The 14,371-nt window shown below is 30.3% G+C and overlaps 2 protein-coding genes across 2 annotated transcripts; both read right to left on the bottom strand.

The window, feature by feature from the left end:
• Positions 1-658: 658 nt before the first annotated feature.
• On the bottom strand, positions 659-1,783 carry LOC122581169 (cytosolic sulfotransferase 11-like). Its single transcript, XM_043753336.1, has one exon. The coding sequence runs from the start codon at positions 1,766-1,768 to the stop codon at positions 767-769; it is 1,002 nt and encodes a 333-aa protein (XP_043609271.1). The 5' UTR covers positions 1,769-1,783; the 3' UTR covers positions 659-766.
• A 2,864-nt stretch (positions 1,784-4,647) lies between these two features.
• On the bottom strand, positions 4,648-5,256 carry LOC122581174 (ethylene-responsive transcription factor 8-like). The gene has a single exon (XM_043753341.1). The coding sequence runs from the start codon at positions 5,193-5,195 to the stop codon at positions 4,818-4,820; it is 378 nt and encodes a 125-aa protein (XP_043609276.1). The 5' UTR covers positions 5,196-5,256; the 3' UTR covers positions 4,648-4,817.
• Between the last annotated feature and the right edge of the window lie 9,115 nt (positions 5,257-14,371).

Here is a 14,371-nt window from a genome sequence, read left to right as displayed (position 1 = left end):
TAGGTAAAAATCATCTGAAGTTAGAATAACTTAAAGATTAAAGTTGAATAAATTTTTACCATTGTATCAACTCAATAATCAAGATCCAAAGATAATTACTAAATCTTGACTATTAATTTAATCTAATGATCAAGATTATTTTAATTTTACGCCTCTAAGTTAAATCCCCATGCCTTATTTATTATCTAGTTAACTGCACAATATTTTGGACCATGTACTTTTTATGAAATTTGTCCGATGTAGTTAACCAAGGAATATTTTGGCCCACGTCTATTATTAAGTACTTTTTGAAAATCAAATATTCTCACTCACAAAATTTAATTTTTGTAAAATTTGACTTAGCAACATAATATATCTAACTCTTATTTATCCAAACAAAATCAGGTTATTTTGGAAAAGATCCCTAGCATTTTGTTCATTACACCCGGATTTGAATTCTAAGGTCTTAAAAGTTTAACTTTTTTAATTCGTTACCATCTACCAATAATTGCTTTTACGTCACACAATCAACACATATGTTGGTAATTGGACTAGAATACACACAAGTCAAGAATTTTGGCAATGACCAACTCTGCCAAGCCAAAAGCCATTTAGTACATTAAGTTATTACAAGAACACACAAATCAAACCAACAATATCCTAATTAGCTAGGAGCACATGAAACAACCTTAATTTATATATTGATGATCCCGAATTCAAACAACCAACAAATTAATAGAAAATTAAAGTAGAAGCAAGAACAAATTAAAGGCCAATTAATTACTTGCTAAAGAACCAAACCCGAACCCTTCAACTTCTCATGGGTAATGCCATCAATACATTCTTTCATTTCTTTGCTCAAATAGTTTTTCCAATCTCCAATCTCTCCTTTCCTAAAAAATTGGCATTTCTCCACCTCAACAAGCTTCCCAAATTTCTCTACACCATTTTTGTTGACCTCTAAATTACTCAAATTCTCAAAGCTACACAACTTCACAATCTCATTCACCACTCCTTTCTCCTCTTCATCCTCTACAAATGGCTTTCCCATAAACTCGGCCAACTTTCTCACCACGACCTCGGGTTTCTTCATGATTTCCTCGTACTTCAAGAACAATATCTTGTCCGGAGATTCCAAACTCGCTTTCCAATACGACAAAACATGTTCCCAAAACGGCCCATACTCGGAAACCCCTTGACAAAAAAGACTAAACGCCTTTTCTAACGTAAGAGGAGGCAAATCTGTCGATCTTAGTTTTTTCATGAAATGCCATTTTGAAATCAACACATCTTTCGGGTCCCTACAAACATAAACAAACTTGCATGTACTAGTCATGCATGGTGGCAAAAGAGCACGTGCAAAATGTGTAGCGAAGAGACGAGGTTTAGGAAGGTGTGTGAAGTCGGATATGGGGTAGCATTCGCAATCTATAAAAGGGAAAGTGCTTTGAGGGCCGTTGCGAAGCAAATGGTGGTCAGAAAAGGTGTAGCGGTCGCGATTAAGAGTAGAGAACATTAAGGCTTTAAGCCACGTAGTTCCGGATTTCATAAAAGAGGCCAAGATAATGTCTGTGGGTTGACATTTGAAATAACTATGCAAAATCAAGTTGGTTTTGAGGGTGTTTGGGTTTATCCAAAAGCCTTTGTAGTTGTATAAGGTTTTTACCCTCCATCCATTGCCTTTTGGACTTGTTTTTATCAACTGATTGTGTTGTTGGCAGATAAAATTGTATTCTTCTTCTTCTTCTTTTGTTTTTGGTGTGGTACTGAGAAAATAATTTGACATCATGAAGAAGTGAAGTATAATAATTTGTGTAATTTTGCGTCCTTTTAATGTGTGTACCGTATTGATGAAATATGACAGGTTGGTAGACAAATAATTGAAATAATTAAAGCAGCCCATTTTTAATGTACGTATGGTGTACCATGTTTATATATATTCAAACCCCATACGATCTTAGGAAAAATAATTTATCTTTACAATACCACATTCCGGTCATGTGTAAATTTTTCTATACTCTTAAAGGGTGAGTGTCTCACTATTTGTTTGAAGGTATATACGTATTGCTTTGGCAAAAGTCTTTCCAATGGTTGTACTCGTGCCAAAAAAAAAAAACCCGTCTTTTTTAAACCTGGTTTGAAAAAATCAAAATTGGATTTGACCAAACTGATTCGGGTTTTGGAAAAAACGACGGTTTGAAATCGGTTTGATTTTCAGGTCCTAAGATTGGGTTGAGATTGGTTTAAGATCGAATCGGGTTTGGTTATTGGGCAAAATAACCGAAAAAAACTTGATCGACCTTTAACCAAAACCGCTTTCAAACCGGTTCGGGTTTGGTCTAAACCAGTTTTAAATTCCGTTGACCAAAATCGGTTTGGGTCGTGATGGTTTGCAATATTGGGCACAGACTAAAATGGTTGTATAATAGCAAATTAAATTGAAAGACCTAAATGGGTTTTGTTTATTGGCAGCTGATAAAAGAGAAGGAGCAAATCAAAGAATTTTGTGTGGCAACCAAAAAGCTTATGATTCTTCAATTAAAATAAATAGAGACGAAGATGAAAGGTTGGTTAGATTCTGTTATGTATTTGACGGCTTATATCTTTTAAACCTTTACTTGTATTATTTATATGAGGATTCGCATATCTATACTCTCTTGTAAAAGAAACTATCTCCTTCCTTAATTTTAAAAAACTGAAATGACACATTTACCCTCCATCTTAATGCATCCTTATTTTCATTTTATAGACTGTGATTAAAATATCTTTTAAAAATATTCAATCTCTATCTCTCCCTCACGCAGAAACACATAACAAAAACCCTAACTCAAAACTCATCCCCCCCCCCTCTTTTATATCCAACCGAAACAATTCATCACATCTCCAACCGCAACGAAATTACTTTTACGTTAATAACCACACTATTACCGTCGCTGCATTGTGCGGACACAAATCTAGTCAAATATGATCCCGATGTATTCGATGTTATTCCTAAGCTTTTTGAAACGATATTTACATGAGATTTAGAGATGCAAAGCAAGTGCTATTATCAAACAATGGTGACATGCAATGCTGACAATTTTGATATAAAACCTGATAACATGACATGACTCTACCTGTTTTTAACAGGTTTTGTGTTTAATTGTAACATGTGTTGTTTTAACAAGGCTATATCTGTTAAGACCTGTTAAGATTCGTGTATTAACAACTTCGCACTTGTTAGCACATGTTAAGACTTGTTAAGGTTATAGATATATATAAAATACTAAGAATTAATTTTATCATTTGATGTATGATTTGTATTAGTTAAGATTTCTATAAACTTTTGTAGTGTAAGGATTATTATCATTATGTAATAGTTGAGATTTGCAATAGTTTTTGTATCGTTAATGTTTTTTCAATAAGTATTAATTAAGAACTTTATAAAATACATGTTAAAAGGTGCAACTGTTAATTTTCGTGTCGTGATCATGTTTGAAAAAAGTGGCACGATTAGTTAACAGGTCGTGTTCGTATTTGACCTTAACAGGTTCGTGTCTTAACAGATTTCTTGTGACATGTTATACCTTAGTGACATGGCTCAAAAATGGGTTGTTGAATGTGACGGAGATGGAGATGAAGAAGTTGAGGTTCTACCCAATTCAGAAGCACAATGGGAAGCAACTAGTGAAGCTTTGTAAGCCGATAAATTTCTACATCCCAGACAATGTTCTAAAACAATTATTAATGCGGCTAAAGCAACTCCCAGAGAACTACTTTAATTTTGATGAAGATTTCGAATTCGAGAGTGAGGAGATGGTATATGAAGAAGGTGACTTACGAGTCGGATGGAGTTCAAATTATAGAAGGTCGCGCGCGGAAATAAAGAATAGAATGACGATATTGACTATTGGACTTACGGTTATTAAATTTTACTAATGGGACTTATGGTTATTAAAATTTATTAATGTACTTGTGTTTTTATTTTCATGTGAAACTTTATAGTTCTTTGTGTTTAAACTAGTCTCGTATTGGTATCATAAAAAAAATTTAAATATGTCTCATATATAATTTGTAAGTATGAAATAAATTATGGTAAAAGTAAATCGATGAACGAAACTAAGTCTTTATGTTATTAAGTTATTATAAGTAATAAAAGTAATAGAAATTGAATAACTGAAAAAGAAAAAAAAATAACCTTATTAATGAGAAACCATCAATCAAATAAGATTATAATATATTTTATATCTATAAGTTAAGAGTTATAGTTTAATCTTAAGTATAATAAAGAAATTGAATCTATATACAGTTCAAAAAAGCTAATTTAATAAAATAGATAAATTAAATGGACATGTGTCGATCAAGGATTACGTCACATGTTATTTCAAGAACATCTCAATACTGCTTTTGTTTATTGATTAGATATCGTTAATATTTATTTTAATTTCTTCGTAATTTATGATCCAAATATTTCACTGTCAAAATTAGACATAATCAAAGGAAGAAATTGATAATCCGGTGACCAAAATTTTAAGTTAGTCATTAGACTTATTTTTAATTAGTTAGATTGATATTTTTTTTTTTGAAAAGTAGTTTGATTGATATAAAATAATCGGAGAAATGAAAATGGCTAAAACTAGAAACCACAAATATAATTCACAAATAACGAATAATTATTGGGACAGCAAGTTAATAATCTATAAATTAAAATTAAAATTTCACGTATATGTAATTACACAATACAAAAATTAATGCACAAGAACCACCATCTAATTAACCGTGGCCAAGAACCCAAAAACCACCATCAAGCCGTGGCCAAAAAACATTCCGACATCCCAAAACCACCATCAAAAAGACGGTCAAAACAGCGGTGCTGGCAAGTTCAAATCAAACAAAAAAGGTTTATTATTCTCCGTCCTTAATTTTCGTTCCTCCTCATTGATCACCACCACACCACGGCTACTTGACGGATAAAACACCGCCGGAAAATTCATTTTCGCCTTTGCCCCACGTAAACTAAATGCGGCCTCGTCATAAGCTCGAGCAGCGTCCTCCGCGGTATCAAATGTACCAAGCCACCGCCGTGTTTTCTTCCACGGATCGCGTATTTCTGCGGCATACCGTCCCCATGGCCTCTTTCGTACACCACGATAATGAAGTTCTTTAAATGCTGATGGCTGTAGTGCCGGAGATTGGTTCGCGGTGGTGTTATGGTGGCGTAAGGTGTTGATTGCCATTAATCGGTGGTTGAGTTGAGATAGAGGAAAATGAATGATGAGTTATTTGGCGTGTTGGCATATATGTGATGTATATTTATACTACAAATGATGCATGCGTTTGTGTATAACTTGACAAAAAAAAAAAAATTTAATAACTTGACAAAAGAAAGTGTTTTAGTCAACATTGGTTGCTAATCATATCTACAAGCTTAATTAATTTGTATTGGAGAAAAAAAATATACTCGTACAAATTGGAAAGAGAACCAACCTATCCAATATACTACCTAGCTACGTACGTGCATGTAGTATTTCATAATAACGTTCTGTTGGTGATAGTTAGAGTTTTAACCTATTTCATTTGTAGGATTATATAGTAGTATAGTACTATTATTAATAGTCATGTTTTAAAAATGGGGGAATCATTATTTGGCCTGTGCTTATAAGGTTCTTAAAGTTTCTTCACTGTCACATCAACATTACATTACTCAGGACTCTACTCAGGACACTCACTGTTTATAAGGACAATTTCTTCATAACTTCTTCGCCACATCATCAATTTTTTTATCATTTATTTATTTAATTAACAAAACATCATTCAAATATAATATAAAAAAAACACATTTTATTAATAACACACAAATTACATTACTTAAAAATAAAAGACAACACAAAATTTAAAAACATAGTACTTGATAAAAAGATCAGTTGTTGTGTTAACCATTTCAGAATCTTGTATCCAACACCTGATTAACAAAAGATCTTCGGATTCAGTCCACACTTGTCTTGCCATTTTGAAATTGAATGGTTTGAGGAGGATAAAATTGAGTTGAAAGAAATTGTTTAGTGATTTGAATTGGTTGTGTTAAATATGAAAAATTGTTAGTGCTTATATAGGAATTCTAAAAACTTGAACGTTGGAGAATAAAAAGAAAAATTCAAACGGCTAAAAAAGGACCCACAAGGAGCGTTTTCGAACTTCTTGGCCAAGAACACTTGCGAGGACGCAGCCGAGAGGACGACCACGGCCAATAAGGCGTATGCGTCTTTCTTCCTTGGACGCTCACGAAGAAGGTGTATAAGCACCGGCCTTATATATTGAAAAATGGACGTTAAATATTCGAGAAATACTAACTTAGACAAACATATTACAAACAAATACGAGTATTTTAAAATTAACCCGCAGTTCTTAATTACCGATGTATTTCTATTGTTAGTTTTTAAGATGATTTTTTTTTTTCTTTTGGTAGTTATCATATTTCATTGAGCTACTTAAATAGGACTTTTAAAGTAATTTCATTACTAGGAAAAACTTTCGAATTATATAATATACAATGGTTGATATAGATCTCGAAAAATTTTAACCATAAAATCAATATATCTATAATCCTTTGTAAACATATTGGACTTCCTATTTTAGGAAACTCAACAATCTTTTCAATATCTCCATATTGCCTTTAATTCACACATTACTTCTAATTTTATATCCGTAAACACAATCAGACAAACATGTTACCAAGATATAACACATAGTGACTTCTTTCTCTCCTTCCTATATACACACACGCATATCGATTCTTCCCAACTGTTTTGTATTATCATTACCGTTTAAGGCTGCAACGCGTGAACACCAACTCTCGTTCTCTTAATGAATAGTAATAATCTTCTTAAAACCTTAAAATATTACAAGTATAATCCACTTATTCTTTTTTTAATTTCATCATTTATATCTATTAAATGTCATGATCGTATAGTTAGTAAATTTTTTTTTTTAAAATATAACATTTTTAATGATTATTGCACAGTTGCACACTAGTATGCCTTTGTCTGACGACACAAATTAGGAAAATCTTATTTATTAGATGAATTTTTGGAAACAAAAGCAAGTTTACATTTTAAGAATAGTATTGACATCCCATATCAAATCAAATAAGTACAGTAATATGTAAAGTGACATTTTAAGGAAAAAAATAGTCATAAAAATGCGATGGCTAAAATATTTGATGTCACACCTAACGGGTTCTAGAACGTGTTCAATAAAGTCAATATGAAACCAATAAATATTTAAACTTTTCCAAATAAAATCCAAGCTCTCATGCAGTCATGCTCACTAACTGAAGGAGTGAGTTGACTTTATTTTTCTAACACTAGCTTCTTTACGCATTTTTGTTGTTATTTGAACCGGCCTTGCAAATACAAATACAAATAAAGCCCTTAGGGCTTCACTTGAAGTGCATAAAAAAGTTGTACGTTTGCATATCAAAAGTTCAACCTCTGATTTTTATGGTAAATGTATAACTATTTAATACAAAGTAACACAAGCCCTTAAGGCTTCGTTTAGCAAAGCCCATACAAATATAAGGCTAATTAAAAGATCAATTAGTGATGTAACTTAGTTACTTGAAATTTTAAAGGAAACGTTTATACACATACTCATCAATTTACCATAAACAACATTATACGTGAGTATGCTTTTATATGTGAAGTATATATATACTCAGAGTCGTCTCTGAGAATGCTTAAAAAATATTTGGCCCGGGGCAAAAAGAAAAAATAAGCCCCTAAAATTATAGTCGATAAATTCACTAAGTATTATACCTTCACGATAAGAAAATTCGTATCAACTGTAATATTTTTAATTATGTATAACATAAAATTTTTTTATAAAAACTACAATGATGTTTCGATTGAAATTCTTTGGTAAACTTTAATGTTGTATTGATGATTTATACAAAATATAAGATATTAACGTGGCATCTGGCAATGATTGAGACTCCAAATATGTGTTTATGAGTCCACGAGAAGAAGTTGAGACACATAAAACTATAAGATGATTTAACCAAATGGATCCCCAAGACCAATGGGCCCTCGGCCCAAGCCTAGGTTGCGCGCCTATGTTAAGAGCCGGCCTTGTATATACTCGCTTTGATTAGAAAAGTTAAATTATCATAGGAGAAGTATCAATGTATACTTTCCATATGGTTAAACACCCACCAAACAGAAAGTATACATTTATATTTCCTATATATATATATGGTGAGTATTATATCGAATTGAGGCGTTCCTAATCAATTTGTTAGATTTTGTTTTGAAATTACTTTTAATATATATCAGATTATACGTATTAACAAAACTACCGGCCAGCTTAACTATTGGTCCTTATATTTCCACGTTGACAAAATAAATAATTGCATGGGTTTATGATACGTGTTCGGGAGAATGCTTTAATTGACTTTAACCTATCATAATTTATATTATCATCTCTAACTCTATCTCAATTTCTATCTCTATCACTATTCTATATCTATTATTGCATGTTCCTAATTAGTTAATGGACATCAGGACATCATAGGTTTAATTAATTATAAGTATAATAACTTCGATTAATTAATCTCTTAACTTTATCAAAGTTTTAATTCATATAAATAACCACAAAATCGATTTGGAAAAACATAAACCAGTTTGGAGACGAATCATCCATATAGATCGATATCGTAAAATCAGAACCATAGCCATTTTTTGATAATCAAAATAAGCATTGTAAAAAAAAAAAACATACAAATTAAGCATCTCAATATATATGTAATACTACTCGTAACTTACTCATAATCAACTCGCTATGCAATATTTAATCAAATCGTTCATGCTTGGCAATTCTTTACTTATATATATGTTCCGTTTAATTGTCTAAATTTTAAGCATAATTTGTATGAATTCTCTAATAATGATATGACATTGGATTTCTTCCCAACGTTTAATTTCCGAATAGTTAAAATGTTAATTATAAGAACATTGTAAACTTGCACCCCATATATATATCATGTCTCTAACATGATTGAGTTTAGTATTGTTGGTATTGTTATTTGGATATATTAGTTATTTCTATAATTATACATATTTAGAACTATATTGAGCATGCTTTTTACGACTTTAAAAAGAACAGAAAAGAAATTTAGCGTGTTTTAGTTAACTTTTAAGTTTTCAAAAATAATTCCTATACGTTATTGTGGGCTTGTGGCACAAAAGTTCAGCAAAATTGTTTTTCATCTCGGGGGATCATCGATCTTTTACTACTTTAACCATGAACCAAATAATTTTTATGGTCTCCAATATTAAATTTATATATATAGTTAGATCAAGTTTTAAAGAAAAATTCTTAACTAAACTTAACTGGACAAAGCCAAAATATAATAAATCTCAATACCATCATATACACTAATTAGGGATAACTGAACAAATGAACTTTGGTTAAATTATCATTCTTAAACGATATTACAAAAATTATCATCATCAATAGAAACTCTCTTTTATTGATGGTACAAAAATAACATGAGTGGCTACATGGATGACGTGACCGTTATTATAATTATATCTTTTAAAAGTTTAATAACTACAAATAATATTACAGTTATTCACACTTTTAGTTAGCATAGACAAATTAATAAATTTGCTATATTTTTATATATGTAAAATTATGTTGAACTAATAATGTGTGAAAATTTATTCACATTAAAAATTGTGATATTTTAAAAGTTCATACTTTTTAATATAGACTTTCATACTTAATTTATCACATTATATTTGCTTCATCATTTACTCTCATTTTTAAATTTAGAGTTTCTTTACGTTTTGTACTTTTGAAATTATCACAAAATATTATTTTGGAAGGGAATTGAATATATTTGTTAAGATGTAAAACAAAAAATACTCTGTAGAATTTTCTCATTGTAAAGAAAATTTTGTAGGAAACGAGGAAGCAGAACACGGTTTCGTTGAAATAAAGATGACAAAAGTTTGGAGTTGACTCCGCGGTGAAATACTCGGTGGCTGCTTGGCTGCTTTCTACAATTTTTTTTCCTTTTTCTGAATGTGGCTGCTTCCTACTAACCGAAAGTCCAGACAGACCACTTATAGCAAAATAAATATAATCATTGATTTATTTGACTTCTTTTATAACAATGTCCTATAGATAAAAAATCACTATCCAACTTTTATGATAATTTGTAATTGTTTTTGATGATGATTAACATGAGAAGCACAGGCCTTTTTTGAAAGGAAAAAAAAAACACACTTTTATGCTTCGTCTTTTAGTCTTTAGAGTCTATTTTTACTTTGGGTAAAACCGTAGAAGCCTAAAAAGTTACCCTGAGTCTAGTTAAACAAAGAAAGAAACTGCCCACTCTTGTCTTCCGTGGGTTTTTGTGTCCCGATACCTCAACGGTGTATGCAAAAAGTTAAGATATAGACAGACCTAACCTCTATCTGTCTCTAATGATCAGGGTGTTTACCACTGAAACCATATTGCTCTCTAGTTTGTTTGTTTGGTTTTATTTAGTATTTTTTTTTAATCGAAACTTTAAATATAATTTGAGAGTTCCGTAGGCTTATATATATAGAGAGGTGTCAAGATAAGCGGCATATTGTGGATTCGAATCACATTTACATAAGCCATCATAGATTAGATTTATAGCATTGTAACTGTAACACCACTTCATATTGGTTTTAAAAAGTCCACATTATTGGGCCAAAATAAAAATGGGCTTGGCCTACTTTGTGTGTACAAAAAATTCCTTTGACTTCCCAAAATTTATTATAGAGTAAATTACACTTTTCATCTATGAAGTTGACACGTTTCTTACTTTTCGTCACTTAAGTTTTTCATTTCACGTTTTTCATAGCGATTCGTTACCTTTCATTTTTGGCAAGTTAGTTAGATGTTAGTTTCATCATACGGTTTTCGATATAGTTTACTGGTCAATCATTAAGGTTATTAAGTTGTTACAATAATTAGATTAGTAGATCGAGGTACAAAGAATTCGGGTGTGACAACCGATTCATTGGATCTCGTTTCGGTTATAAGTTATTCGCACTCAAAGTTGTCAGTTCGTACAAGTTCCATGCTAGTTTGTTGATTATTTTGGTCAACTCGGTCTTAGTTACAAATTCATTTACGATGCTTTTCATTTATATTTCATGAAATATCAGCATTTTAAGATTTTTTTTGTTAGGATTCGTGCAGAAATTAATTTTGAGAAGTTTGGTGGTGGTTTCATGGTCTAATTCGAAGAATCGAGTGAGATATCGGCATTTGAAGTTTTCTGACGAATTTTCCAACGAAAGTCAGCCGGAGAAGATGAAGATAATGACAACAGAAAAGTAAATTTCAGTTTTTCGTCCCTGAACTTGTCATTTTTTGCAGTTTCAGTCCCTCACGTGTGTTGCACGTGTCCGACTTAACGGCTGAAACTTAACGACATTTGGCAAGGGACGATGATTGAAAAAATCTGTCAACTTTAAGGTCAAAATTGTAATTTTTTCACTTAAGGGACGGAAAATGAAAAACGTGCCAACTTCAAGGACGAAAAGTGTAATTTACTCTTTATTATATATATTCATTGTCATGCTTAACTTTATAAATTACTAATCCTAATACCTGTACGATATACATATATATTGTATCATAAAAAAAATTCGAATATGCCATATACATGATTCGTGAGTATAAAATAAATTGTGTTTAAAGTAAACAGATAATAATAACTTATATGTTTAGTTAGAGTTTTGGATTAATCTTAAAGTTTTACAATCACATCAAAATCAGAACTTGTAAGATAGTGGATAACGGAAAAATAGCCTTGTGATTTCGGATCATAAACTCAAATTTTTGAAGTCTTAATGTAAATAACTTATTATAATTAATATAATTAATAGGAGTTAAAGAATTGAGAAAGAAAAACAAACAATTTTATTAATGAAAAAATGTGTTTTATATCCATAAAGTAAGAGTTAGAGTTTGATTCTAAGTCTAATAAAGAAATCGAATCTATATACAATTAAAAAAACTAATTTAAATAAATTAAAAAAACAAGTGTCGATCAACGATTATGCCACGTGTCGTTTCAAAAACATCTTAATCCTATTTTAGTTTATTGGTAGATATTTACATAAGCATACAATATCAATGAAAAGATTAAAACAACAACTATAATATAACTAAAATAGGAGGTTGGGGGTACACTTGGCACCCTTAATCCCCCTCTTTTAGCCTAATACTCCCTCTTTATTAATCATCAATTTTTTTATATTTATTTGATAAAAAAAATAGCCGGCCTTTAATAAAAAAAAAAATCTTATAAGTCAACACATGTTAACCATATAGGATAATAAGTAGGATAATACTTGGTCTAAGTGTTATTTTAAAAACCCCTAAAAAAATTGTGAAAATTATTTTGAATCATATATTTTCCCCGTATATTAAAGTAATAAAAAATAATCTAATTTATTTAAATTGTTTTATTTTAAAAACCATACCTCGTTAGATGGACAAAAAATATGTATAATCTTAAATTTTGTTATCTTTCATTAAAGATGCGACTCTATAAACTATTGATAACTTTTAATTTTAAATCCTTTTTATACGTATAAAAGAAAAATTACGTTGACATGAAAAAGGATAAAAAAATATATATTAATTAACAAAAATATGTTTCCTATATCATTATAAGAACAACCATATGTACACATATATATAAAATCGTTACACAATATGATGTTGAAACAATATATAAGAATCAAATCAAAGTAAGAGTTTTATACGAACTCAAATAAAAATTTTAATTTTAAATTAAATTAATGTTTATAAATTAAAAAGAACATTTGTCACACAAGTAATATGCCAACTGTCGTTTAAACAATATTACAATCATGTTTTAATCTATTGGTAGATAACCTTGATACACAATTAAAACCACGAGATTGAAGTCATCGAGCAATTATAATCATTTTTAACGATCTAACAATAAACTAAAATAGGATTGAGATGTCTTTGTAACGACACGTGGCGTAATCTTGTATCGATATATGTTTTAATTTATTTATCTTATTAAATTAGCTTCTTTAATTGTATATAGATTCAATTTCCTTATTAGACTTAGAATTAAACTCTAACTCTTGACTTATTAATACAAAAGACATTATAACATTATTTGATTGATCGTTTTCTCATTAATAAATTTTTTCTACTTTCTTAAATTTTCACCTATTATTACTTATATTACCTATAATAATAAGTTATTAACATGAAAACTTCAAAAATTTGAGTTTACGATATGAAAATCACAAGGCTATTTGTCATTATCTAGTATGCTTACAAGTTTCGATTTCGATGTGATTTAACAATTTAAGGTAAATCCAAAATTCTAACTAAAGATTTATTATATTGATCAAAACTGTTTATTATAATTTACCTTCAATCATCGGTTTACTTTAACCACAATGCATGTATTTTATATTCACGAATCATGTATGAGACATATTCAAATTTTTTTATGATACAATTTATGTAGCTACCGTATATCATACGGGATACAGGAAAAATAGTTTTCAAAAACATACTTGGGATGCCAAACTAAGCCATTTATCATACATTAGAGTTTAGAGCACATCCAAAACACTATGTAAATTAACCAAGTATACATAAACATCAACTAATTAACCGTTAAGTTTTGTTAGCTGATTTTAGTTTTTCAAAACCATAAAGGACTTATAATTAAGTACCAAACATACAGTATTTATATGATGCTCAAACTCATAAATTAGTATGTTTTAAATAATACTCGACTTGAAAGTAACATCGACCCTACGTTTCCAGAGGGGCCACCACCAGACAAAAATAATTGCTTTCCAAGTTCGTCGACTTAAACTTATATTATTAATGTGAATGAAAAAAAAAACGATTTGCCAATGGAGAATAGCCAAATTGTAGTAACGATAATAATTAATTACGTGACTGCAAGTGTAAGAGTCGTTGTCTTTAAAAAGAAAAAAATCTAAAAATAACTATCTAGTGTACCGTATATATTGAAGCTCAAAACCTACAAATAACGTCGACGGTGAGCCGTTTCTTAGCTAAGAGACTATAGCGTCTATACTAAATAATAATTAAGGTGACCCCACATTGACACAAGAGCTTAAGTTTAAAACTCCTAGTTGGGTATAGTCGGCATAGTCACTAAGGATATGATGGCAGAATCGACCATATATAAACATACATAGATGGAAAACCTCAAAACCTTCGTCTCTTGCCAAAATCATGCATGTTCAGTAACCATGAATTTGAAAGCTTTTTTCAGATTTAAACAATCTTAACTTACTCTCAAGGACTTTAGATATGGACTATTGAATTGTTGCACATGCAT

The sequence above is a fragment of the Erigeron canadensis genome, chromosome 9 (genome assembly GCF_010389155.1).
Source record: "Erigeron canadensis isolate Cc75 chromosome 9, C_canadensis_v1, whole genome shotgun sequence".
NCBI classification, from domain to species: domain Eukaryota; kingdom Viridiplantae; phylum Streptophyta; class Magnoliopsida; order Asterales; family Asteraceae; genus Erigeron; species Erigeron canadensis.
Note: the sequence above shows the minus strand (reverse complement) of the source record. Positions and strands in the feature narration are given on the sequence as shown.